The sequence below is a fragment of the Sturnira hondurensis genome, unplaced genomic scaffold, assembly GCF_014824575.4.
Source record: "Sturnira hondurensis isolate 20B ecotype Veracruz unplaced genomic scaffold, ASM1482457v3 Scaffold0011378, whole genome shotgun sequence".
Lineage (NCBI taxonomy): Eukaryota > Metazoa > Chordata > Mammalia > Chiroptera > Phyllostomidae > Sturnira > Sturnira hondurensis.
This window is the reverse complement of record NW_028084009.1, coordinates 315,394-338,221: the sequence shown is the minus strand read 5'-3', so window position 1 is coordinate 338,221 and position 22,828 is coordinate 315,394. Positions and strand designations below refer to the sequence as shown.

At 45.1% G+C, this 22,828-nt stretch overlaps 1 protein-coding gene and 1 non-coding gene across 2 annotated transcripts in view; one reads left to right on the top strand and one right to left on the bottom strand.

Annotated features, from left to right (window-relative positions):
* The window catches only part of ARFGEF2 (ARF guanine nucleotide exchange factor 2), an 89,829-nt gene that overhangs the window by 37,380 nt on the left and 29,621 nt on the right, over positions 1-22,828 (bottom strand). Inside the window, exons 8-22 of the mRNA XM_037059852.1 lie at positions 21,177-21,328; positions 18,876-19,006; positions 17,508-17,742; positions 16,802-16,901; positions 15,719-15,858; positions 14,564-14,672; positions 13,789-13,972; positions 12,364-12,475; positions 10,842-11,047; positions 7,983-8,067; positions 7,708-7,879; positions 6,692-6,843; positions 5,356-5,484; positions 3,919-4,077; positions 392-539 (exon numbers count right to left, since the gene is read on the bottom strand). Of these exons, the coding sequence (XP_036915747.1) occupies positions 392-539; positions 3,919-4,077; positions 5,356-5,484; positions 6,692-6,843; positions 7,708-7,879; positions 7,983-8,067; positions 10,842-11,047; positions 12,364-12,475; positions 13,789-13,972; positions 14,564-14,672; positions 15,719-15,858; positions 16,802-16,901; positions 17,508-17,742; positions 18,876-19,006; positions 21,177-21,328 (2,214 nt within the window). The remainder of the gene's footprint in view (positions 1-391; positions 540-3,918; positions 4,078-5,355; positions 5,485-6,691; positions 6,844-7,707; positions 7,880-7,982; positions 8,068-10,841; positions 11,048-12,363; positions 12,476-13,788; positions 13,973-14,563; positions 14,673-15,718; positions 15,859-16,801; positions 16,902-17,507; positions 17,743-18,875; positions 19,007-21,176; positions 21,329-22,828) is intronic.
* Positions 1,994-2,113, top strand: LOC118996623 (small nucleolar RNA SNORA32). Its single transcript, XR_005068523.1, has one exon. It is a non-coding gene; the product is annotated as a small nucleolar RNA SNORA32 (small nucleolar RNA).

Below are 22,828 nucleotides of genomic sequence, written 5' to 3'. Positions count from 1 at the left end.
GCACAGAGGCAGGAATAATTCTACTTTGGTATGAACACTGTTTGAAAAGCCACCCAAATGAACATGGAAGAGGTTGACACTACCTTTTAAAATCTGGAGATAAACATATCCATTCCTCTAACAGCAGGTCCTAAAGCTGTAGCCTTTCTAAAGTGGCTTCCCCCAAGTACAGCTTGATGTACAAGAAAAGTCATGCACCCCGCTGCTGAGAACACCCGCGTTTACTCGACAGTTCATCACAGCTGAAGCGGCACTCCCATTAATAGCCACATACCCTCAGCTGGCACGGGAAGAGAACAGTTTATGTGACAGTCCTGAGACCAGAAATGCTTCGTCCCAGCTAACCTGGGAGCCCATGCCAGGCAGCCGGGGGTGGGGCCTGGCATCTTACCTAGGCCGAGGCCCATGAACTCTTCTCCTCCCAATGCGTAGCCCTTCAGGCTCCCTTCTCTTTCACGCCCAGCCCCAGACAGGTAGCGTGTCTTCACGCCGGTCCCTATGAGCTGAGCGAGCTCCAGCTGGCTGATGCATTTCAAGATCTGGTGAAAAGAAGGCATGAAGAAATTAGTCCCCATTTTATAGCCTGGAAAGGGCACCATGATCTTAAATTATTCATTAGAGAGTTCTTTTAAACACATAGCTTCTCAGGAAAGAGGAATATCTGAGTCTCAGGATGGCTTCCCTAGTCCCTGAGTGTGGGGATGGATGACAGTCTTCACTTGAAAAAAAAAACCTATTAAGAAGGGAGAGAGAAAATAAGCAAAAGAAAAGCTGGCACAATGGAGTAACTTGATATAAATGTTTAATTATGCAAATTTAGTAAGTGCTCAAGACAGAAAGGGAAGACACTTGCCTAGAGAAGGAGGCTCCACCCACCACGCCCTGACTCAGCCACCTCCACCTCCCATCTATTCGGCACAATGCACGAGCCTATCTGCTGCTCCTCTAGCTTGACGCGTCTAGTCCTACCACAGGGCCTTGACACTTGCTGTTCCTGATGCCTTTTCCTCGTGTCACTCCTTAGATTCCCAGCCCAGGAATGTATTCTTCAGAGAGACCTGCTGACCACCCCAAGATCACACACCCTCCCCTGGTCACACAGTTTGGTATTATGCCAAATAATTATTTGTTTGTTCTCTGTCTTTATTGCCAATAGGACATTAACTCCTTGCTCACTGCTGGATTACCAGCACTTAAAACAGGAGGCAGCTACTGCCTGGTCAACTGAATGGAGGAGCACGCGCCCTAGAAGGAGTGTGCAATGGAAGGAAAGATGCCTCACGGCCCTGGGGGTGGTCCCGGTGCGTGAGAACACACTCCGGCACCCGAGCTCGCTCTCGCCGGGAGCTGACCCGAGGAAACACAAACTGCTTTCCACTTCTGCCGGAGGCGCAACCAGCTGCAGGAAACCCACGGAAAGATGGCACACAGGTGTCCAGGTGAGGCCTTCCCAGGCAATTTTCAGGAACTTCTGACTAGAGCTGGGTTTTGCCTCATGCTGACCTGCAATCCAGTCCCAGACTATGAAACTCAACTGTCCGCTGAGCACCATAGAGTCTCATAAACTGCCTTCCTCTAGACTGAGAAAAGCGCTTAATTTTTACACCCCCCCCCTCAAAAGAAGCCATTCCCTGGTTGGTCCACACAGCATACTACTCAATTATTATTAGTAAACTATTAATGCCCTCCCTTTTCCAGAAGCCGGGGTACACCTACCTCAAGCAGGTCAGCAATAAGAGGCCCAAAACGTACTGGCTCCACCCTGATTTCTCGAGGTTGCTGACCTTTGACTAACATGACTTAGTCAAATGGGTGGCTAACTCACATTCAGTGCTTCCGGGCCCTGCTGTACGCATGGTACCCAGCAGGAACCCCACACACATCATACCTCTCAGGCTAACGAAGTTCTGGGAGAGAAAGCAGCTGTTCACTGAATCACGAGGTATTATGACTCCTCAGAAGAAGTTATTTCTTTAAAAAAACACCCAACTAATGGTCATTATCAAGGCTTTCAGAATGCAGTTTCTCATTTGCCGTGGGCATGACCACAAAACATTTTCCTACTAAGTTTTTTCCTGCTATATTGCTAGCATTCAGCCTATTGGGGACATTTTGTTAAAAAAAAAAAAAAAGCACCCAACTCAATAAAATAACAACGCCCCTCCTCCACCTTTTCTAACATGGGACGCTCCAGAGTTGTGACAGGACGGTAAGGCTGGGTGCGAAGGGACCAAGGTCCGTGCCACGAGGACTGTGTTGACCACCACCAACTACTGAGCTCCGGGCACCTGCCACACCCGGCCCGAAGCCCTTCACTGCAAGATAACTGCTCTCGCTCACAGCAACCCTGTGAGCCGCGCGGAGAGAATGGTGTGGCCCACAGGCTGCGCAACCTGCCCAGTCCTCCAGGCAGGAGGGCTGGGTCCCAGACCAGGCCCTGGTGGTCTGGCTCCAGGCCTTTCCACACCACGGCCCAATCCCGGTGCAGGGGGACCCAGGGGGTGGGGAGGCTGACAGCAGTTTTTGTTTTTGGTATCACAGTCCCCACTGTTCTCAATACCTGCACCTCTACTCTCGACAGTTTTCTCCCGACAACAAAAAGGAATACATGTAGATGGTAGAGAGGTTACAAAACTAATTTAAGGAAAAAAATCACCTCCATAATCCTGACCCTCAGGATGCTAACGTTTCTGTTTTACCTCTGAAACCTCATTCTGTGTGTATGTTTGGGACAAAGGATGATGCCTCACAAGGTGTTACTATGACTTGTTATTTAATACGTTGTGACCACATTCCCCCAGTGTTAGTTTTTAATAACATCTTCATCTTTTTTCTCTAATGTCTCTTTTAACCCACGGGTCCTTCCCCTTCATCTACTATTTTTCTTGCAAGTTATGTGTAGAAGGACCTGGTCGTTTGCTGAGGGCCTGTCATACCCTGACTTGCAGACCACTCTCTCACGGTCACCATTTATGGTCTTCCTCTGTCCCCTGGGTTTCCTGAAAACCGGCAGTGGAGGCTTGACCTGACTCGGGTTTGGCTGTGGGGCAAAGTGGACCAGGGAGCACATGATGTCTGGCTGTCTCTCCTGTCAACATTTTAAATGGCCACGCGCCATTATAAGGAGTGGTGTACCACACTCTTTTTTTAAAGAGCAATCTCTCGTTGTTGAAATATCTAGGCTGTTTCTAATCCAATCTTTTCCTCAGAACGACTAAAATCCCAATGATCTTTCAAATATATGTTTGCACACATAAGTCTTGCCCTGGGTGAGGGAATATCAGGATATCGTTGAGTTAAAAAATGTGAACCTGCCCTGGCTGGTGTGGCTCAGTGGATAGAGTGCCAGCTTGCGGACCGAGAGGTTGCAGGTTTGATCCACAGTCAGGGCACATGCCGGGGTTGTGGGCCAGGTCCCCAGTAGGGGGTGTGCAAGAGGCAACTACACATTGATGTTTCTCTCCCTCTTTCTCCTCCCTTCCCCTCTCTCTAAAAATAAATAAATAAGTAAAATCTTTAAAAAAAGGGAACCCACTGGCAATTTGCCCCAAGACTCAATGTAAATGTGGACCATTTGTTTTTAGAGACAAGGAGGAGAGAAGCCAGGCCCCTAAATCCATCCTGTATCTGCTCACTGACCATAAGGGCTCCCAGGAGGTGCATAAGGACTTGGGGAAGCAGCGCTGATGTGGAAGAAAAGTTGTCACAATGCAAATGCATTCCACGATGGCCACCAGTGAGGTGGCACCTGTGAATGCATTTCTCCTGGCTTTCACATACATGAGGTGTTTTGGGGTGAGAGAGTTGAAATTAGACTTATCTTCAAGAAAAATGAAAGAGGCCAAAGAGAGACACTGGATAAAAGGAGCGTGGGTCACCCTGACCAAGACAAGGTCACCACCAGGCTGAGATACACACCTCGTGCCAGGAATTCCCTAGGTAGTTGCCGTCAGTGTGAGCCACCGTGATAAGCGTCTTTATGGTGTCGATGTTTTTCTGCTTCATTTCTGTGATGCTGGAGCTGGCCGTCAGCAGGGAGAAGCGAGCAAGCGCCTGAACGTAGGCATCTCGTTCCAGCTGTAAGGGGAGCCGAGAACACTGAGATCCTACCCACAGCACAGCTGTCTTCACGTGGATGGGGCTGGGCACTGGGCTTCTCTGACACCTTCTGCACGCACACTGACAGGCTTCACACACAGTAACGTGCCAGTGACTACACACTGTCCTCCTGCTACCAGAACATCCCACTGAGGCTCCTGCACACTGTGTGTTTGAGAACCAGCCCTCTCCTTTCCAAGTGACCTCACACTTGTGTTCCTGCTCCACCTCCTTGGAAGGGAGCAGAGGAGGAATCTGTTGAATGCTAAGACTGTCACATAAATTCTAGCATCTGTAACAACCCTGCAAAGTAGGTCTATTCTTTCAGGTTTGCAAATGAGGAAATACAAGGTGTTTTATATGGAAGGTTGCCTGGCCAATGTCACATGCCTAGAAAAAGAGCAGAGCTCGGCACTGAAACCCAATGTCTGATAGCACAGCCTATGGTTTCAGTACCAAAGAAAATGTCCAAGCCCTGGCTGGTGTAGCTCAGTGGATAGAGCATGGGCCTGCGAACCAGACAATCGCGATTCGACTCCCAGTCAGGGCACATGCCTGGGTTGCAGGCCAGTTCCCAGCAGGGGCGAGTTCCCAGCAGGGGATGCATGAGAAGCAACCATACATTGATGTTTCTCTTCTTCTCTCCTTCCCTTCCCCTCTAAAGATAAATAAATAAAATCTTTTAGAAAAAGAAAGAAAATGTCCAAGTGTAAAATAAATGGAAAGAGAAGATTTTAGTTTGAATAAATGGGTGCAAATTCTCACCGACCTGGAAAACAAATGGAATTGACAATGTCCCGATTTTAAAACAGTTTGAGAATTGTATTTCATTTGCTAGAATTTTCCAAGATTCAGAAAGTTGACATTTTCATTTTTCATCGAACCGTTTACTTCCCCCAAACAAGATTTGGAAATGAGGAAAATTATATAATAAAAACTGATTTTAAAAGAAAAAATAATGTTTCAAGCACTAGGGCAGGCAAGTTAGGTAGATCAAATCCAATCTAGCCTGAACTTTCAAAAAAGGTTTTTCAACCTTTAAACCTTTGAAATAGAGTTTTAACTTAAACCTCCTTTTTCCCCCCTAATGAGGCAGTTGCCAGCACAAATCTGTGGGCTGCTTCTCAATGGGCACAAGGAAGGAGCTGGCTGAGACTTTCCTGGCTAATTGGAAACGCCTGATAGTTTCTAGGCTTTGCCAAATCTCAGAGAACACAGCCCACCCGCATCTCTGGAACTCTGCTAATTCACACCCACCTGCATCCCGAAAATGCAGGCGATCCGGATGGCACACCGGATGCCCTCCAAGCACAGCGAGGCCACTTCGGTGTCGTCACAGTTCTGCAGTCCGATGCTGTAGGCTGCCAGCAGTGGTGTCCACACCAGCTAGCAAGGAAGGAAGGTTTCAGTTATGTCTAGCATGTCAGTAGAAAGAGCACTTACAAGCCACACTGTTAGTTACGAGCACAGCCAGGATGCCAAGTTCACAGCTATTTTCACTTCAATTTATTCCAGTTACAATATAAAACAGTTCCTTCTAAACTGTGGTCAAAGCTATCACTACAGAGAGGCCATAAACTGCATGTACAGTTCCAAAGGAAGGAAGGTAAATATGGGGCCAATGAGCCACCACTATGCATATCCGGGCTCAGGGCAGACACCACTGATCAATCAGAGATCCCACCGTGCAGCAGGCAGCCATCACCAATCAGAGGCTGGCATGCAAAATAAAACTTACAAGCAACTTATCTTCCATAAACTTAATTCGCTGAAAGATCCTAATTATTTAGATTTTACTTTTCCTTCAGTTTTCTTGTGAAGTGCATAAAAAGAAACACTCACAAAAATCTAAACTCAATTAACAAGATATTGACAGCTATAAAAACATCTCAAGAGAAAAAGGAGTATTATATATACAGAATGTGTGTCTTTTCTTGACATTTTAAAAATAGAGAGGCCCCAGGATCTGGTCTTTTACTTCTACCTACTCTCAACTGCTGAACTAACCCTGAGACCATTAAGATGAGGGGTCACACTAAAACTGTCTCTTTTGCCTGAATAATTTTTTTAAAAGTTAGAATTATTGATTATAGAGAGGGATATGCATTTATTGTTCCACTTATTTATGCACTCACTGGTTGATTCTTGTACATGCCCTGATGGGGGATGAAATCTGCAACCTGGTGTATCGGGATGACACTAACCAACTGAGCTACCTGGCCAGGGCCTCCCTGAATAATTTTTTATTCATTCAATTCTCTGCCATCCCCGTATTTGTCTCCATTCTACCGATGATGAACAGAGAGAGGCTGAGTAACTGACCAAGGTCACAGAGCTACAAAGTGGCAAAGGCAGGGTTCTAACCCAGACATTCTGACTACAGAGCTCATGCTTTCTGCTGGTGCCGGTGTACCCCCAGCATCATTGAATGGCTTCTAGGCAGGATTCCCCTTAGCTACCATCCAGAGAGCAACCCCCAAACTTGGTCTTTCCCGTCCTCAATCTCTTCATCACTGTAAACTTGCCAGTTAGTTTCCAGCTGGTTAGCTCCAGAATTGGGGTTAGCCATGTCCTAACTTCTCAGGATACTCACTTTGAACATTGGCCGAACGTGGTCCAAGTGAGTGGCACTCGTAAATGGGGCTTTGGCATGGCTCACAGCCTCCATCAGAGCTTTGGCTGTTTTAGCCATTTGCTCCATCTCCAAATTGTACAGCAGCCGCCGCTGCTTTTCACTAGCTACACCTACAGAGAAATAAGAGATAAATAGCAGCTAATGCTCACTGGGTGCCTGTTGAGTACCAGGCAATGATTGAACAGACTTGCAGTAATTAACTCACAAATCCTCCCAACCACCTCTTGAGTCTGTTAGAAATATTATTAGCATTTTACTAATAATGGGGAAAATGAGGCACAGAGAGGTTAAGTAACTTACCCAGGGCCACACAGCTAATAAGCAGTAGAGCTGGGACCTGAGTGGTTCTAAAGCCTGCACTCAAAACCACACTCCGCTGCCTCTCAAACAAAGCAATGGACGGTTTCACAGGGGTCTTAACTAACAGAATTCTAATCATGTTGGCACAACCGGCACTGGTATTAAAGTACAGTTTTGAGAACCATTTTTGGGGAGCAATTTAGATTATTTCTTTTAAATTCTCTCTTGTAACTAACCGCAAACATAGCAAGAAAATGGTGATATGAGAGAACCAACACAATTGTAGTAATTAATTTATACACATTTCTTTTTTAAAAAAATCCGCACCTGACGACATGTTCATTAATTTGACAGAGCGAGAGGAAGGGTGGGGAGAGAGAGGGAGGAGGAGAAACACCATGTGAGAGAAACATCGATCAGCTGCTTCCCGTACACGCCCCCACCAGGGACTGAAACTGCAACCTGGGTACGCACCCTGACTGGGAATCAGACCCACACCTTTTGATGTATGGTATGACATTTCAGTTAATTGAGTCACCTGGCCAGGGCTTAATCACATTTCTTATTCAGATCTCTAGATAGGCAAAAGAAACTCATCATCAGAGAGCTTAACTGTGCATACTGACACACAGGAAAATTGTAGTGAATAGAAATAATTTGCCATTAGACCTTACTCTGCTTAGTAGATTTGGCTGCGATCGTGTGTTCTTTTGTTTCTTTCATTGCAATTTTCTTGCCTTCTATCTCTTCATAGATGCTCGAGAGATATTCTTCTGGTAGATCTTTACTATCATTGATGCCCCGATTCATTTTAATATACTGCTCTTTTGTCATTTTATTTTTTACCTATAATTTTGAACAATTTCAAAAAGCATTTAGAAAGCAGCCAGTGGCCCGAATGAGGCTATTTAAGTAGCTCCACAATATGTAAATCATTAACATATGTTACCTGAGGGCTGTGCAGGTCTGTAGTCAGCATGATAATCGAATAAGCTAGGACGTACGCAGTGTCGGCACTAGCAAACAGAGTTTGCCTGGAAGAAAAGGTTCCAGATGTCAGAACGAGCATAGGGATGAGGCCGGGACAGTGCCCGGCTGACGGGGACACACTTCACTGAAAGCAGGCCGACTGCTCCATGTGATGCCAAATGAGCCAAGAGTTTTCCTACCTCCATCATCACTGAATGATAATTAACAACCCAGGATGCAGAGAAAGCTAGTTCAGAATGTGTGCCAGCTTTAGACTTCCCTGAACTAAAGAAGTTTCAAGTCAGTGTGGTAAGATCTCCAAGTAGTCTCCAGGCCCAGGGTCTGGGGGAAGCAAGCGAGGCCCCCCGACTCCGGGTGTCGACCCTGTAGTGCAAGACCCCGAGAGTGAGGCCTCTCTGTGTGCACCCTTAGTGCCTCTCAGGCATCCACTTCATGCTAGGCACTGGGTGGAAAGCTGGCTAAAATTGCTACCCAGTTATTAGCTGTGAACAGTTTACATCACCCACTGTAATATTTAACAGTAGAAATACAAAGAAAATATTTATGTATTCTAAACAAGATGCTGGTGAAGTCTGACTGTTTTTATCTTAGGCAAGAAAAAAAGACAAAAACTGTTGATGCACAGCTTCATAATATGTGAGGCTAAAGCTAGAAAAACTGGTCTATTGAGACGGCCTCCGATAGGAAGGGGAGAAATTCTGAAGTACACACAGAAGGCCTGCATTCTGATGTGAAGTTTAACTGGGTCACATACTCGAATTTAGTGACAGAGGGGAACAGACCAAGGCCTCCAGGTCCACACAGCAGACACAGGCAGGCCTCAGGTGTGAAAGGGTTGGTTCCAGACCACCATGATAAAGCCAATACTGCAATGAAGCAAGTCACAGAAATTTTTTGGTTTCCAAGTGCATACAGAAGTTAGGTTTTCACAATAGTAGTCTGTTAAAGTGCATAATAGCATTGTGTCTAAAAAAATGTATATGCCTTAATTTAGATTACTTCGCTGAAACCACTAGCCATCATCTGAGACTTCAGCAAACTGGAGTTGTTTTGCTGGTGGAGGGTCTTGCCTAGATGCTACTGGCTGCTGACTGGTCAGACTGGGGGCTGCTGAGAGCAGGGGTGGCCTGTGGCAAGTGCTTAGCTGGCTGCTTGGCACAAGAGGCCTAGCTTTCAGCCTGTCTCAGCTTTTGACGCTGCTTTCCTCACTGAGAGGTATGTGCCTCTCCTTCCTTTAAATTTTTATTCTTTAACATATTTTACTGATTACGCTATTGAGAGAGAGACATGTGACTCTCCTTTTTACTTGAAGACTTCAGAGGCCACTATCGGGTTATTCATCAGCCTAATTTCAGTACTGTCATGTCTCAGGGGACAGGGAGGCCCGAGGAGAGGCAGGGGTGAGGGAACGGCCAGCTGTTAGAGCAGCCAGAACACACGCCATTTATTAAGTTCGCCATCTTATTTAGATGTGGTCATGGTTTCCCAAAACAATTATGATAGCAGCATCAAAGGTCATTGATCACAGATCATGGTAACAAATACACCAATAATGACAAAGTCTGAGACACTGCAGATTACCAAAATGTGACAGGGAGACACAGTGAGCAAACGCTTTTGGAAAAATAGCGCTGGTAGACTTGCTCGTGCAGGGTTGCCACAAGTCTGTAATTTGTAAAAACACAGTGCCTGTGAAGTACAATAACAAGGTATGCCTGTATGTTTAAAGTAAACAACATCTAATTGTGTCTCCATGGCAAACTCAAGCATCAGTTTGGTTAAAATGACCAGACGCTGCCTTTGCTGACTACGCCATCTCTTTGCTGTACACTTGGAGGGACTGGGACCAATTACTATGAAGACCAAGTTGACTACAGAAATAAAACTGTTACCAAAATGTTTCTACTGAACAAATCCACATCATGCTCTCAGTATGTTCAGACACTGTTAACTTCATGTTCAGTAGGAAGAAGAGTGTGAGCTCCGAGCCAGGCAAACCCATATCAGACATTGCTAACTTCACGCTCAGTAGGAAGAGAGTGTGAGCTCCGAGCCAGGCAAACCCATATCAGACATTGTTAACTTCATGTTCAGTAGGAAGAGAGTGTGAGCGCCGAGCCAGGCAAACCCACACACAACCCTAGCTCTGCCACTCACCAGCTGATTAACTGGTGAGTTGCTCAAAGTCCCAGGGTCTGTCTCCCTGTCTATGAAACGGGGACACTACTCCCAGGCTTACCTTAGTTCAATGTCATGCATGTAAGAAACAGGCCCGGCTGACACACAGGTTTTTAATAAAAGTCAGCTCTCTTTTCAATTTCACTTCCTACAAAAACATGACCTTCCTATGAAAAAGGTCCCCGTGTGGAATCAAGTACTCAGATGGGTTTTATTAGTTACACAGCCATTTTTGTAACCTGCTCATCAGTATGTAATTAAGAAAAACTAAAATCCTTGAGATCTACCCCAGTTATTAAGTCAGGGAGTTGTTTCTGATTAGGGAAGAGGTGCCCAAGTGCCTCCTCTCAACCCATAAAACCACCCTCCTCCCATTACTAATAGCGATGGCTCTAGTTGGGATCTCGGGCAAGTCACTTAGCCCCTGGGGTCCTCAGCCTCAGTGTCTGCAGAAGGGAGACACAAACACCGCTCTGCAGTCTCACACGGGACAATCCCTCAGCACAGTGTCTGGCACATGGTAAACAGAAGCTTTAGCTGCCTGGCAAAGACTGAGCAATATTACACTCAACCCCCAACCTAACTAAGGTTGGTGTTCTCATACAGGGAGAAAGGTGAGGGATTTAAACACAATACTCACCCCTGGTTGCACTCTATGTATCTTGCAGCAAACTTCTCCATTAACCGATCAATCTTCTGGGCCTCCCCAGGTAGGCGGAAACCTTCTAGAAATGCCCGAAGTGCTGAGACAAACTCCTTTTCACAGAAGTCAAGTTGGTCCACATAGGCATACATCACCTCTTTGTTGAACTTGGTGCTGTCTCCCAGAAAATCACCTACTTGGGTCTGAAACATATGCATTCACTTACATCTAGAAATTGTCAAATATGAATGCAGAGGGAAAGACACTTCAGTCAGAGGGGGAGGCAGAATGCCCAGCTCTGGACACCTAGAACAGACTAAACTGCCAGGAACAGACTAAACAGAGAAGCTAGGTGACTCCCTGAGCCTGACCATCCTCCCAACCATTCCAGGTCAGTCTGTCCTGCCACAAACAAAGGAAGAGGAGGAGGCACAAGAGACTTAAAAATAGAAGAAAGATGGGGCACACTCAGGAGAGAGACCAGTGGCAGATGGGCAGCCAGAACAGTTCCTGTTGTAGACCGCTCTGCCATGGTTCTAGGAATTGTATCTCTACCCCTTGTGGCTAAGGGCGAGAGACAACCTTTGGGTATGCAAACCGCAGGAGACACAGCTTGTCTCTGGTAGCAAACACTGCCTTAGTTTCCTCTCCCTGCCCCCAAAGCTTGGTCATAAGTCAATGCAGGGTTAAGACCCCTCACAGTGTTAGGCAACCTAAGCCAGACTCGATCACTTGGGAGGCCATCATGGAAGGACTCGGGGCCTGCAACAAACAGCAATGGACTCTCACCCCACCAGCTTTGACAAAGCCCGAGTCCCCACGTTCTCTGGGAGAAGCGCTTCCTGGCTCTAATCCCCTTAAGCCTGAATACCTGCTGGGGAGAGGTGAAGCTCCTTGCCTTGCTGGAGCATGTCCTGGGGAAAAATCTGGCATCACAGAGACTTCCTGATAAGCCTGTGAAATCTGCTCTGCTAAGAGTGCTTTCACTCATATGTTAAGGGTTCGAGCAAGAAACCCTAAAACTGTTCCTGACAGACTCTGACTCATAGGTAGCCCTCAGATTTCTTTGAAATGTTATCTACTGTTTGACCCTTGCCACCCTGTATTCCTGTGTATTAGAACCCGATAAAAGCCCTGGAGGAGGGGGCGTGGGGCCTTTTTCCCCTGTGAAACTGGCCACTGCTCACTTATCTTCCCTAAGCAGATCACACCATGTCTCGGTCATCTTCACTTTCATCTGTGGCACTTGGGGGGACTTGAGATTAAAGTCGCCCCCATAGGTTCCTAGCACTTAAGGCACACTTCTAGCTCTGAAATCGTCCCACCAAATATACAACCACTTGTTAGGAGGCTAGTTCATCTCCTTCAAAGAGCTTTTTGCATTGCTGGTCAAAGGGATGAGTAGGACTGCTGTAAGCAGGGGTGTGCACTCAGGTCAGACAATCCCTAGGTAAAAGCTGGTTTGATTTCAGAGTCACTTGAGAGAACCCACGAGTAAGCGCTCAATTCCCAGTCTTACAGAATCTAGACGCTCCTCCTGGTGTAGGAATTGGGCAATCTCTTCAATGGATGTTCCCAGCATGCCCTGCTCCTGGAGAAACTGGATCCCTCTTTTGGGTTTCTTGTTGAACCTGTTTGAAGATAAGATGGGACACGGATGGCTCATTTCAAAATCTAAAGGACAGAAACAACGAGCATTTAAGGCAGGTTACAATAACACCATGAACAAGTCATCACGTATCAGCTAAGAAGGTCCTATGTGTCCTGGCAGCTTTTCTGAATTCCACCTGTGATTTCTGACCTTGCTATACAGCAAGGTCTGCTGCTGGTCACCCAGCACCCATTCTCCGCTTCTCCAACACTGCTGATACCCTAGATATTTAGATGGGCACACGACTCCCTGACTAAAAACTAGGTTTCCCTGCTTCCCTTAAACAAAAGTATCACCATGTGATACAGTTCTAGCCAGGAAGGATATGGGCAGAAGTAATATGCATACTTCTAGGAAGCCTTCTTAAAGCTGACCGGGCCAGGAGGCATACTCCTTTTGCCTTTTCTCCCTTCTTCCTCAGAATATGCGTGTGATGCATAAAAACACCTGGAAGTGTTCAAAGGATTCAAACACATCATGTGACTCAGGGGTATTGGCAGGAGATGAGGTCAGTGAGCAGTGAGGCCAGTGAGAGGGGCCAGAGGCTAGAGGGGGCTGTGATGAGAAAACGGGAAGCCTGGAATGATTTTAGGCAGGGGAGTGGTAAGACTTGATTTAAGTTTTCAAAAGATTACTTTTGAGAGATGCAGGCTGGTGAGAGAGGAAATGAAGAAATCAACACTTCAATAAAAGTTGGACAGGATGTAAGATTGTGTGCATATGCATTTCTTCCCTGCCCGCTGTAAAAGACTAGAAGAAAAACACATCAAGATTTACCAGTGGTTATAATAATAATAGGGTGATTATATGGGAGAATGTCCTTATTTTTCAAAGACGTACGGCCGAAGTATTATGATGGCTACAATTTACTTTCAGATGGTTCAGGAAAACACACACACACACACAAATAACACTAATGTGGCAAATGTCAATTCTTCTGTATGCTGAAATTTTTTATAATATATAGTTGGAGAAAATGTTACCAATGGTGATTTTTTCCTAGGTAGTAGTTTTATAAGCAATTTGAACATTCTCATTTTAAACATTTCTGTATTTCTTAAAGCAGTTTAATTTTTTTCATTATGGGAAAAATACAAAGACCGGGCACCAACCACACAAAGCCACTGAATTTCCCTCTCACTCACTCTGCTGGTTCAATCGGGCTCAGCTGCAAGTGCCAGCACCGGCCTTTTGTAAAAGGCATTTCCCCTTGCGGAGCCAGCCCCAGGTTCCCAGAGACGTGGCTTCATCAGAGGCCCCAAGAGATTCAGCTGGAGTAGCACCCACACTCACAGCTCAATGCCGTGTTCGATGATCTCTTTTTGTTGCTTGATGACCTCAAACTGCTCTGGATCATCCTGGACAGCCGTCTGGGTCCCTGAGGACACTGTGGACTCCATGGATGTCACGCTGCTCCGTCTCGCCATGTCAAGGCCTTTCCCATCCCCCACATCGTGATCTGCGGGCCTCTCCTGACCTGCAATGACAGAAAAGAAAACCATCAGCAGATGGGGCCCAGACACAGCTGAGCTCAGGCCTGACTCTGCAATTTCCTTTTCAGACCTGTAACAATAAAGTTGGTACTGTAAAGATCACAAGCATGAAACTTTGATTTCACTCTGACACTTCACTTCGAAACTTACCTTTTTGTGGTACATGAGAAACTAATTCTGAAATTCACGTGAAAGTATGAAAGTGCAAAAACCACTTGCACTGGTGCAAGAGCAGACTAATCAATAGAACAGAGTGGAAAATTCAGAAACAGACGCACACACAGAGGGCAGCACGGTCCGTCGTAAAGGTGGGGCTCCAAACCAGTAAGGGGGGGCTGCTAAAAACGTTGGAACAACTGGGTCTTCATTTGCAGAAGTGAAGTCAGAGCACAACTCATATATTTCCTCCCCTAAATTCCAGATGGATTAAAAAGCAGGCCCTTTAAAATACTACAGGCATTTAGCAAACTACAGTGTGCTGGCTAACTGTAAGACAAATACATGAGGACAACTTTCCCCGACAGCCAGAGGAGCCCACAGCGAATGGAGGTGGCGGTGGCAGCAACACTTCTCACCGAGGCTGGTCTGGTGGTTGGGGTTCACATACAGGTCTTTGCTCCACTCCACCATGCACTTGAGAATGGACACGAGGCACTCCAGGCCTTTCTTCCTCAGACTGAGCTCCTACAGGACAGGAGTGACAAGGCACACAGACTGAACAGGTAAATTAAGCACAGACATCCCCAGGGTTCTCAGGGAATCCTACAAGGACATGAGATAATCACTGACATGCAGTGCTACCTAAGTGTAAAACTCAAGGGAAAGTTAACAGGTGACATAACTATTTAGGGCTCACTGCAAAACCCCAGAAAATCTCTACGGGCATTCATTACAAACATCCTATCAGCAAAAATATAGAATACGTGCTTTCTTAAAATGAAGTGTTATCTGAATTCTAAAAGGAAGTTCTCACTCATTGCTTATGTAATGAAAAAATTCTTAAAACATTTCTCCCCTCTTTTTTTAAACTAACAGTGACCTCCAAAAAAGACAAAAGAATCTTAGGCAGCAAACGAGTGATTCTGAACACTTTCTTATCCCTGAAACACATACAAATTTATCCCATTTTAAGGCTTACTCTACAATAAAAACACCGATTTTTTAAAAAATAGTACTTCTTAAATAAAAAATTAAAGGTGAATTGCATATAATCTATTTCAGGCTCAAAACGGCATCTAAGGTGGCACAGGTCTCTCTGTAAATCTGATGACAGTAAGAACCTCCTTCTAGGAAAAAGGCCCAGGCCCCGAAATTCCACACATAATTCTAGGCAGCTCACAGACCTTCAGACCAGTTCAAAGGACTGTAATTTTTGCAGGCACACCAGTGAGAGGCAATCTCTTCTGCCTTTACCGGAGCCCGAGATCCTGATGTCTCAAGGTTTCTGGACAGGTGACAGTGAACTTACTTCCTACAGATCTCAGGTCAGATGCCGCCCTCTCAGGAAGACTACCCCGATGACGTCACTGAGAATAACGCCCCCCCTCCGGCGGCACTCCTCCGCTACGGCTCTGCTTTATTCCCTACGGTTTACTTCTTCCCCGCCCGCTGTAAACGTCACGACGGCAGCAGCCTGTGCCAGCACGCGTCTGTTTGCTTTGTATCCCAGCACCAGTAACTGTTTATCGAAATGAACTTTAAATAAAAACGAGAGTTCCTAGAGTTTTTACCTGAAGAGGTGTCATTCCCAGCTCATGTCCACTTCTTCCCTGAGCGATTTTGGATAAATCATTTACGAGGCGTTCGAAAATGTTAGCAGCATTTAAATCACAGTCGTAGTTGACATAAATATCTACAACACACTGGGCATCTTGGAAAATAATAGACAGGTATTAGAAATTCTGAATGAACACAAATAGCAGTTTTATTTTTTATTAAACAGGATTCCTTTTTCAAAAATTTTTCCCAGGGACTAACCAACTCAGCTGGACATACTTCACACAGGAAACACATGTCGTAAGTACTAGGGAGGCGCGAGGCCCTCTCTCTAGGCCTTGGTACTAACTGAAAGCTCAGGCAGTTCATTCCACCTCCTCCAAGGTAACTTTCCTCACCAAAAAAGGAGTCATACTCCTGGTTGGTGCAGCTCAGTTGGTTGGAGCATCATCCCGTAACCGAAAGGTTGCAGGTTTGATTCCCGGTCAGGGCACATAGAAGCCCTGTTCCAGATAAGGCTAGGAGGCAACCAACCGATGCTTCTATTTCACATTGATGTTTCTCTCTCCCCCCTTTTTCTCTCTCTAAAAGCAGTAAAAAAAAAGTCCTCAAGGGAGGACCAAAAAAAAAAAAAAAAAGAGTAACAGTTGCCCAATCCACCTCTTAAAGGTGCATAATTTTACGGACTTATGTTTGATGACGCAAGCAGGCTGCTAGCGTTACAGTCACGTGGTCGTGTGGTGTAAGGTGAATTCGAATTCCCCCAGCGCCCACTCAGGGGTTGGCAGCACCAACACCTGGGACCCTGGGACTTAGAAAAGCAGCTTTCCAGGCCTTGGGGGTTCCCCGGGGACGTGGACTTTTCAGTACTGAGATGTCTTAGGGAACCTGGGCTGAGTCAGTCACCCTTCAGAGGAGGAGCAGTGGGACAGGACTGTTCATTAGGTTAGCATTAGTCTCTAAGGTAATGATTTTCCCAGCACTTCACCAAAACTTGAAAAGGGGGAGTTAGAGTTCTCTGGACTTTGGAAAACGGACGCATCCAGAGGTCCTGGGCCAGCCAAAGGAGTAAGCACTCACCCTCAGGGTAAACATACCTGCGCAGATCCTTGTCAGAGTCTGAATGACCATCCACCTGTGCTCAAAGGAACTGGTTGATGTTTCTAAAATGTTCAGGAAAATCTCTTTGAAAAAGACCTACATGACGTGGAAACCAAGGAGGACACTGATTAGTAGTCAGAACCAGGGCTCCGAACCCCAAGGCCTTTAGAGGACGGGCAGACCCTACGGTGAAGGGAGAGTGGTGTCCACATGTTGCTGAATCGTGTCAGAGTGCTGGCCGTGTGGAACAGCTCGGCCGTGGGGCTGCAGGGAACTGGGGACATGGGCCCACTGGAGGAGTGGCTCTTCCTGAGTGACTGCCAAGAGCTGCCATGTGGAGAGGCAGGGTTCTTTGGAGAAAACCAGGAATCTGGGTTCTTCACATAGAATCCAATTTCTCAACTTGGCAACCAGTTCAGGGCATTTCAAATAATTTACAGGCTAGTGATCAAATAATTTACCGAACAAGTGGTGGGGTCTGAGTCTAGCACATGGACCACGGGGTTTACACCTTTGGTTAAAATGAAAAGCACATGAAATTTTGGGGCAGTAACTGGCTATGAAAAGGTAGTCTCTCCTCATTCATTCGAAAAGTTCTCTGGGGGAGGCAGTCAGTAGACTGCTGTTGTAGTTCCTGGTGAGCACGCCACCAGCAGTTAACTCATCTGGTGTGGGATTAAAACACCAATTTGGAGGCCGTACCTCTATCTGCATTTTCAAGTGCATTTTAAAGTTTGAAAGAAGAGTAAGAAAAATGGCCAGAGAGAGCTCAAAGACATCAGGCACGGAAGAGACGCCGTTTTTGGACAACGCCACGCAGAGGTACTGCTTGATGGCGTTGATGAACATCTCGTGAGTCCTGAAGACCGGGCCAGCGTTCTGCAGCACGGAGAGGAGCAGCTGCAGGGAGACCACCTTGGAGCGCAGCTCGTGGGACCTGGCAAAGAAAGTGAGGAACAACGATGAGGCTAAAAGGTAAAATTTAAAAATCGGGTTACTTGAGCAGGTCCCATTCCTCTGTAGGTGAGAATTTCTGAGAAGCCAATGAATTAAGGACTAGAAACAGCGGCCAATGTCGAGAGCAAGAGCAGATGGCATGAGGTGGGTCCTCTTGGCACCTGCAGACCCGTGAGAATAAGAGCTGCCCACTTCTACTCTTCCCATCCCCCCCTCCCCCCACCACAAAGCGCAGCGCAGAGCAGGAGGCAAGTATCAACCGACTGGGGAGCTGGTCCTGGAACTAACCTGACAGAACAAGCACTTCACGTCACGGGAGACTAAGACACCCAGGACAGACAATGAAGAGGGTGCCCAAGGGGGGGTAAGAAATGGGAATCTTCCATGAACCATTTCCCTAACGGTTACGTTCACAAAATAAGAGTTGAGGGTTCTTATAAAGGACTAGCAATAATAACACCGATAATAATAGTGACTATAAAACTCTTTCAAGGGGCAAGGCCCTGTGCTTGGAAGTCACTACATATCATTTTATTAAATGGGTCCTATAAGGTGATTTTCTATGGTCCAGTTTTTCAGATTACATCAGTAACTCCTACAGCCCTGGAGCTGGTCTCAAGTGGAAGAGCCGGTACTGAATACAGTTTTCCTGGGCTCCAAAGTCTCTGCCTGGACAATCCACAGCACTCCATCCTGGTGACAATTCATTCACTACTACAAAGAAAGATGTGGCTTTTCTGATTTGAATCTGGGGCTCAAATCTGTATCCATGAAGCAAACAAAGGTCTCCAACAGGTCAGGAAACTGAGGTTTGCTCACATCACACCTTGCCTCTGCCACCCTTAGTATATTAAATCTGTTAGTAAAAAGAGGGTGCATGCATGTTCAATGGAATTATTTTTAGCATATAAACCAAGAAGGCAAAACTGGGCAAACTCTTGGTTGGTGGGGGCACAAAGATAACTCATTATCACTTTGAAAAGCTGTAAAACCATCTTGAATAAATTCCTGTATTCACGCCAATCAGGGGCCGAGACACTGAGTTTCCTGGAACCCCTCAGATCCTCCTGGGTCACCTGGGCCACAAACAGCCAAGAAGTGCTGTCTGCTCACCTTGGGTCTGGGGGGCCTTCACCAAGGGGTTTCATGGACAGCTTGCAAAGGGAGCGAAACACAAGGAAGGCATCTTTCTGCAAAGTGTGAGAGAACCTAGCGACCACTTGATGTCCTTGTGTGTCCGACTCCTAAGATGAGAAAGAGATGAGAAAAATCAAAGGGTCAATACAGAAGGATCACTGTCTTCAAAAATAAAATGTAATTATTTCATGGAAATGTATTTTATGTTTTCAGTGGGGAAGTAAGGGATGTGGTGGGGGGAGAAATGGCAAAACAGGAGCTACGGGGAGCCATTACAGCAATTCTAAAACCTGCTCCTTGTCCTTCAAAAGGTGGGTGTCAGTGATAAATGCACATACATTAAATCATAAAAAACTAAAACAAGTATAAGTAATTATTTATATAACCTTGGGTAAAAATGTATTTCTAAGAATACTATTCCATGATAAATGAGAAATATGATGGGTGTTTTAAAATAAACTTTAAATAAGCTGCATTTAAAAATAAAAAATATTTGTAACCTACGGAAAGGATTAGTATCTTCAACATACAGTAAGTTCTTATCATTCATTAATGAAATATGGAAACCTTTATCTCAAATGAAAACAAGCAAAAAACATGAAGAATCAATTCACCAAGAAACGCAAACGACAAACCTACATGACCTCACCATGAACCACTAAGGCAGGACCTTTCTCCTGTCAGACTAGCAAAGGCCTGAATGAACGCTACTGCCCAGTCTTAATGCGGATACGGGAGAATTCGAACTGAGAGCCTGCAGGCGGGCAGAAATACCAGCACTACCTTCCCAATAGGCTAATTTGATGTTAAGGATCAAAAGGCTTGGCCAGAGCTTCCAACTCTTGATCCAGCAATACCACTTGTAGGGATTTATCCTAAAGAAAGAATTGAGGATGTGCACAAGATTTATCTATAAGGATGTTTATTACAGAACTGCTGTTTCCTGTGATAAAACTCAAATAACTTAGAGGGAATTGGCTGAATAGATTGTGGTAACCCATCTGAGTGATTTTACCTGGCCATTAAAAAATCAGGCAGATCTACACATACTGATGTGGAAAGGTGCCCATGCGATAATGTGGAGTGAGCAAACCAAGTCAGCCTAGTATATAAGACACGAGTCCTGTGGATGTATTTAAAGACATCCATCCCTCTGTGCATCCTTAACAGGGGTACTATAACCCCTAGGGGGCCACCACAGAGTGAATGTCGGTGTCCCCCAAAATCTGTATTCTGACAACTAGTCTCCAATGCGGTGATATTAGGAGGTGAGAATTTGGAGAGGTGATCAGGTCAGGAGGGTGGAGTCCTCGTGAATGGGATTCATGCCCTTATGAAAGAGGCCTCCGAGAGCTCCCTCGCCCTCTGCCATGCGAGGACAGAGAAGACAACTGCCTACAAACCAGGAAACAGACCCCACCAGACACCAAAACTGCTGGGGTCTTGATCCTGGACTTCCAGCCTCCAGGACTGGAAGAAGCAAATATCTGTTGTTTCTAAGCCACCCAGTCTGTGCTATTCTGTTGTAACAGGCTAAGATAAGGGCAAAAATATGGCTCTTGGAGGGTGAAAAAAATCTTATTTTTTTATGTATAAAACAGGTATACATAGTTATATAAACACTACCTTTAAAATTTCATGAAAGGTGGGTGGTAAAAAGTTCATCAAAGGGGCCATGATAAAAAAAGGTTGACAAAAACTGGTGAAAAGGTACAGAGAGTGAATTCATAACATTTTCAACAAAAAATAAAACTATTTAAAAAAATTGTGGTGGACGTATCTATGGGCCTGAAAAAAATGTTCGATATATATCAAGTTTAAAAAGTACGTTACGAAATAGTATATATATTGTTATTCCATTTAAGTGAAAAAAATGTGAGGGGAGGAAAGTTCAGAAGGATGTAACTAAAAGGTTAATAACAAGTGTTACCTCCCAGTTGAGGGACAATGGATGACTTTTGTATCTTCCTGTTTTTCCTTTTCTGTATTTATTTTTATAATGAGTGTATATTACTTTGAGAGAGAGGTAACAGTGCGGGAAATGTCAGTGTTAACAATCTGAATAAACAGGGTTTGATAACACTGTTGTATGCAATCCACACTAATTGGCACATTCTAAAGTGGAACCTACTATCACAAAGAATATCATGCCCGGACTCTGTGACTAATGACCGGATAGGGCTCGCTGGTTCTCACTCGCTTCTTTGGCAGAGAACTCTGCCTCTTCTAAAAAGGTAAAACTTAAACTCAGTCTGAGTAAGTCAATAATCAACATACCAGGTTGTCTGTTGACGACAAGGACTGCCTGTCATCCGCTATCCCATTGGTCTGTGAGTTTTCGTCCACTGCTGGTGGGGCAGCACATTCCTGGCCCTCCGGTTCACCAAGGGACATCTCAGGGTCTGTCAGACTGTGCTTTTGCGCTGCTTCTTCAAACACAAGTACAAAAGGCATCCCCGAATTAGCGTTTATCTGGAAAGGCAGTCTGATGCCATGCGGAAGTGATTCATGTAACCTTCCAGGTACCGCTTTTCTCCCTGGCCCACACCACTACCCCAGGACGGACATATTGCAATGGGCATGGCCAAAGTGGTGTTTCAGTTTCCAAGCATCTGGCATCCACAGCCCCGCTGCCGGGGGCCTGGTTCACATTGCAGTCCACGTCAATGGTGCCTCCAGAATTGTGTGCTACAGTGGCCCTGCCCATCCTGTCCCCTTTCGAAAAAAATTAGAAGCTATTAACATGAAAAAGGTAGACTTTAAAAAAAGTTATTAATACAGGCATTAGAGAAGAAGAGCTACATAAATAAAAGGATTTGACAGTTGTGAAAGAAAACCTCACAGAAAAAAAATGTACACCTGAGCTTCCTGGAAGCCATGTGAAAAAAGGAAAAACAAAGAATTGAAAAGACTTCATCATTTAATGAAAGAATGCATATCTGATGATTAGCAGAACAGCTGGCCCTAGCTGGTGTGGCTCAGTGGGTTGGGTGCTGGCCTGAGAATCAAAGGGTCACTGGTTTGATTCCCAGTCAGGGCACATGCCTGGATTGCAGGCCAGGTCCCCAGTAGGGGGTGCACAAGAGGGAACCACACATTGATGTTTCTCTCTCTCTCTTCCCTTCTCTAAAAATAATATATATATATATATATATATATATATATATATATATATAAAAGAACAGCGAAACTCCACAAGGAATTAACCATTTGGATCTTTACATATATAAGGAACATCGAAACAACTTTATAAGCATGATCATCAACAATGATTTTACAGAGCATATATTCATTCAACAAATAGTCTACCAAGTGCCTATTATTTGTCAAGCTTTGCGCTAGGAACCGGGGGACACACAGTGAACAAGACAGACAAATGTTCATTATGTGAGGACTTGTATTGGCCCCAGAAAAAAATCTAAGGGTGTGAAATAGAATTCTTTCATTTTGAAGACATTTCTAAAAGGAATTAAATAATGAAATCTACGTATATAGCTTGATGGTACCCTAAATTAACAAAGGATAGGGCTTAGAGCAGTAGGTCCGATTTCTCTGACTATGACCTTCCGTAAGAAATACATTTTAAAAGTTGTGACCTAGTGCACATGTGCACATAAAGAACTGAAATGCATGTTTCATAAAACAATACTTAATAAGCCACATGCAATGCATTCAGTTGGTAGTCTATTTTCATTTTATTTTTTCACTTATAAAATGCAGATTGTAGCCCATTAAATTATTGATTTCTTAACCCACTAATGGTCTATTGACACTGGAACTGTGTGTTCAACATCTAGCCACTGACCTGAGATTTGGGGCAAATACAAAGCAAAAATCATCCAATATTTATTCTGGGCTATACAAATTTAATTCCACTAAAACCACACCGCAAAACTGAGGGCATTAGAATGAAAACTAACAAAAAGAAG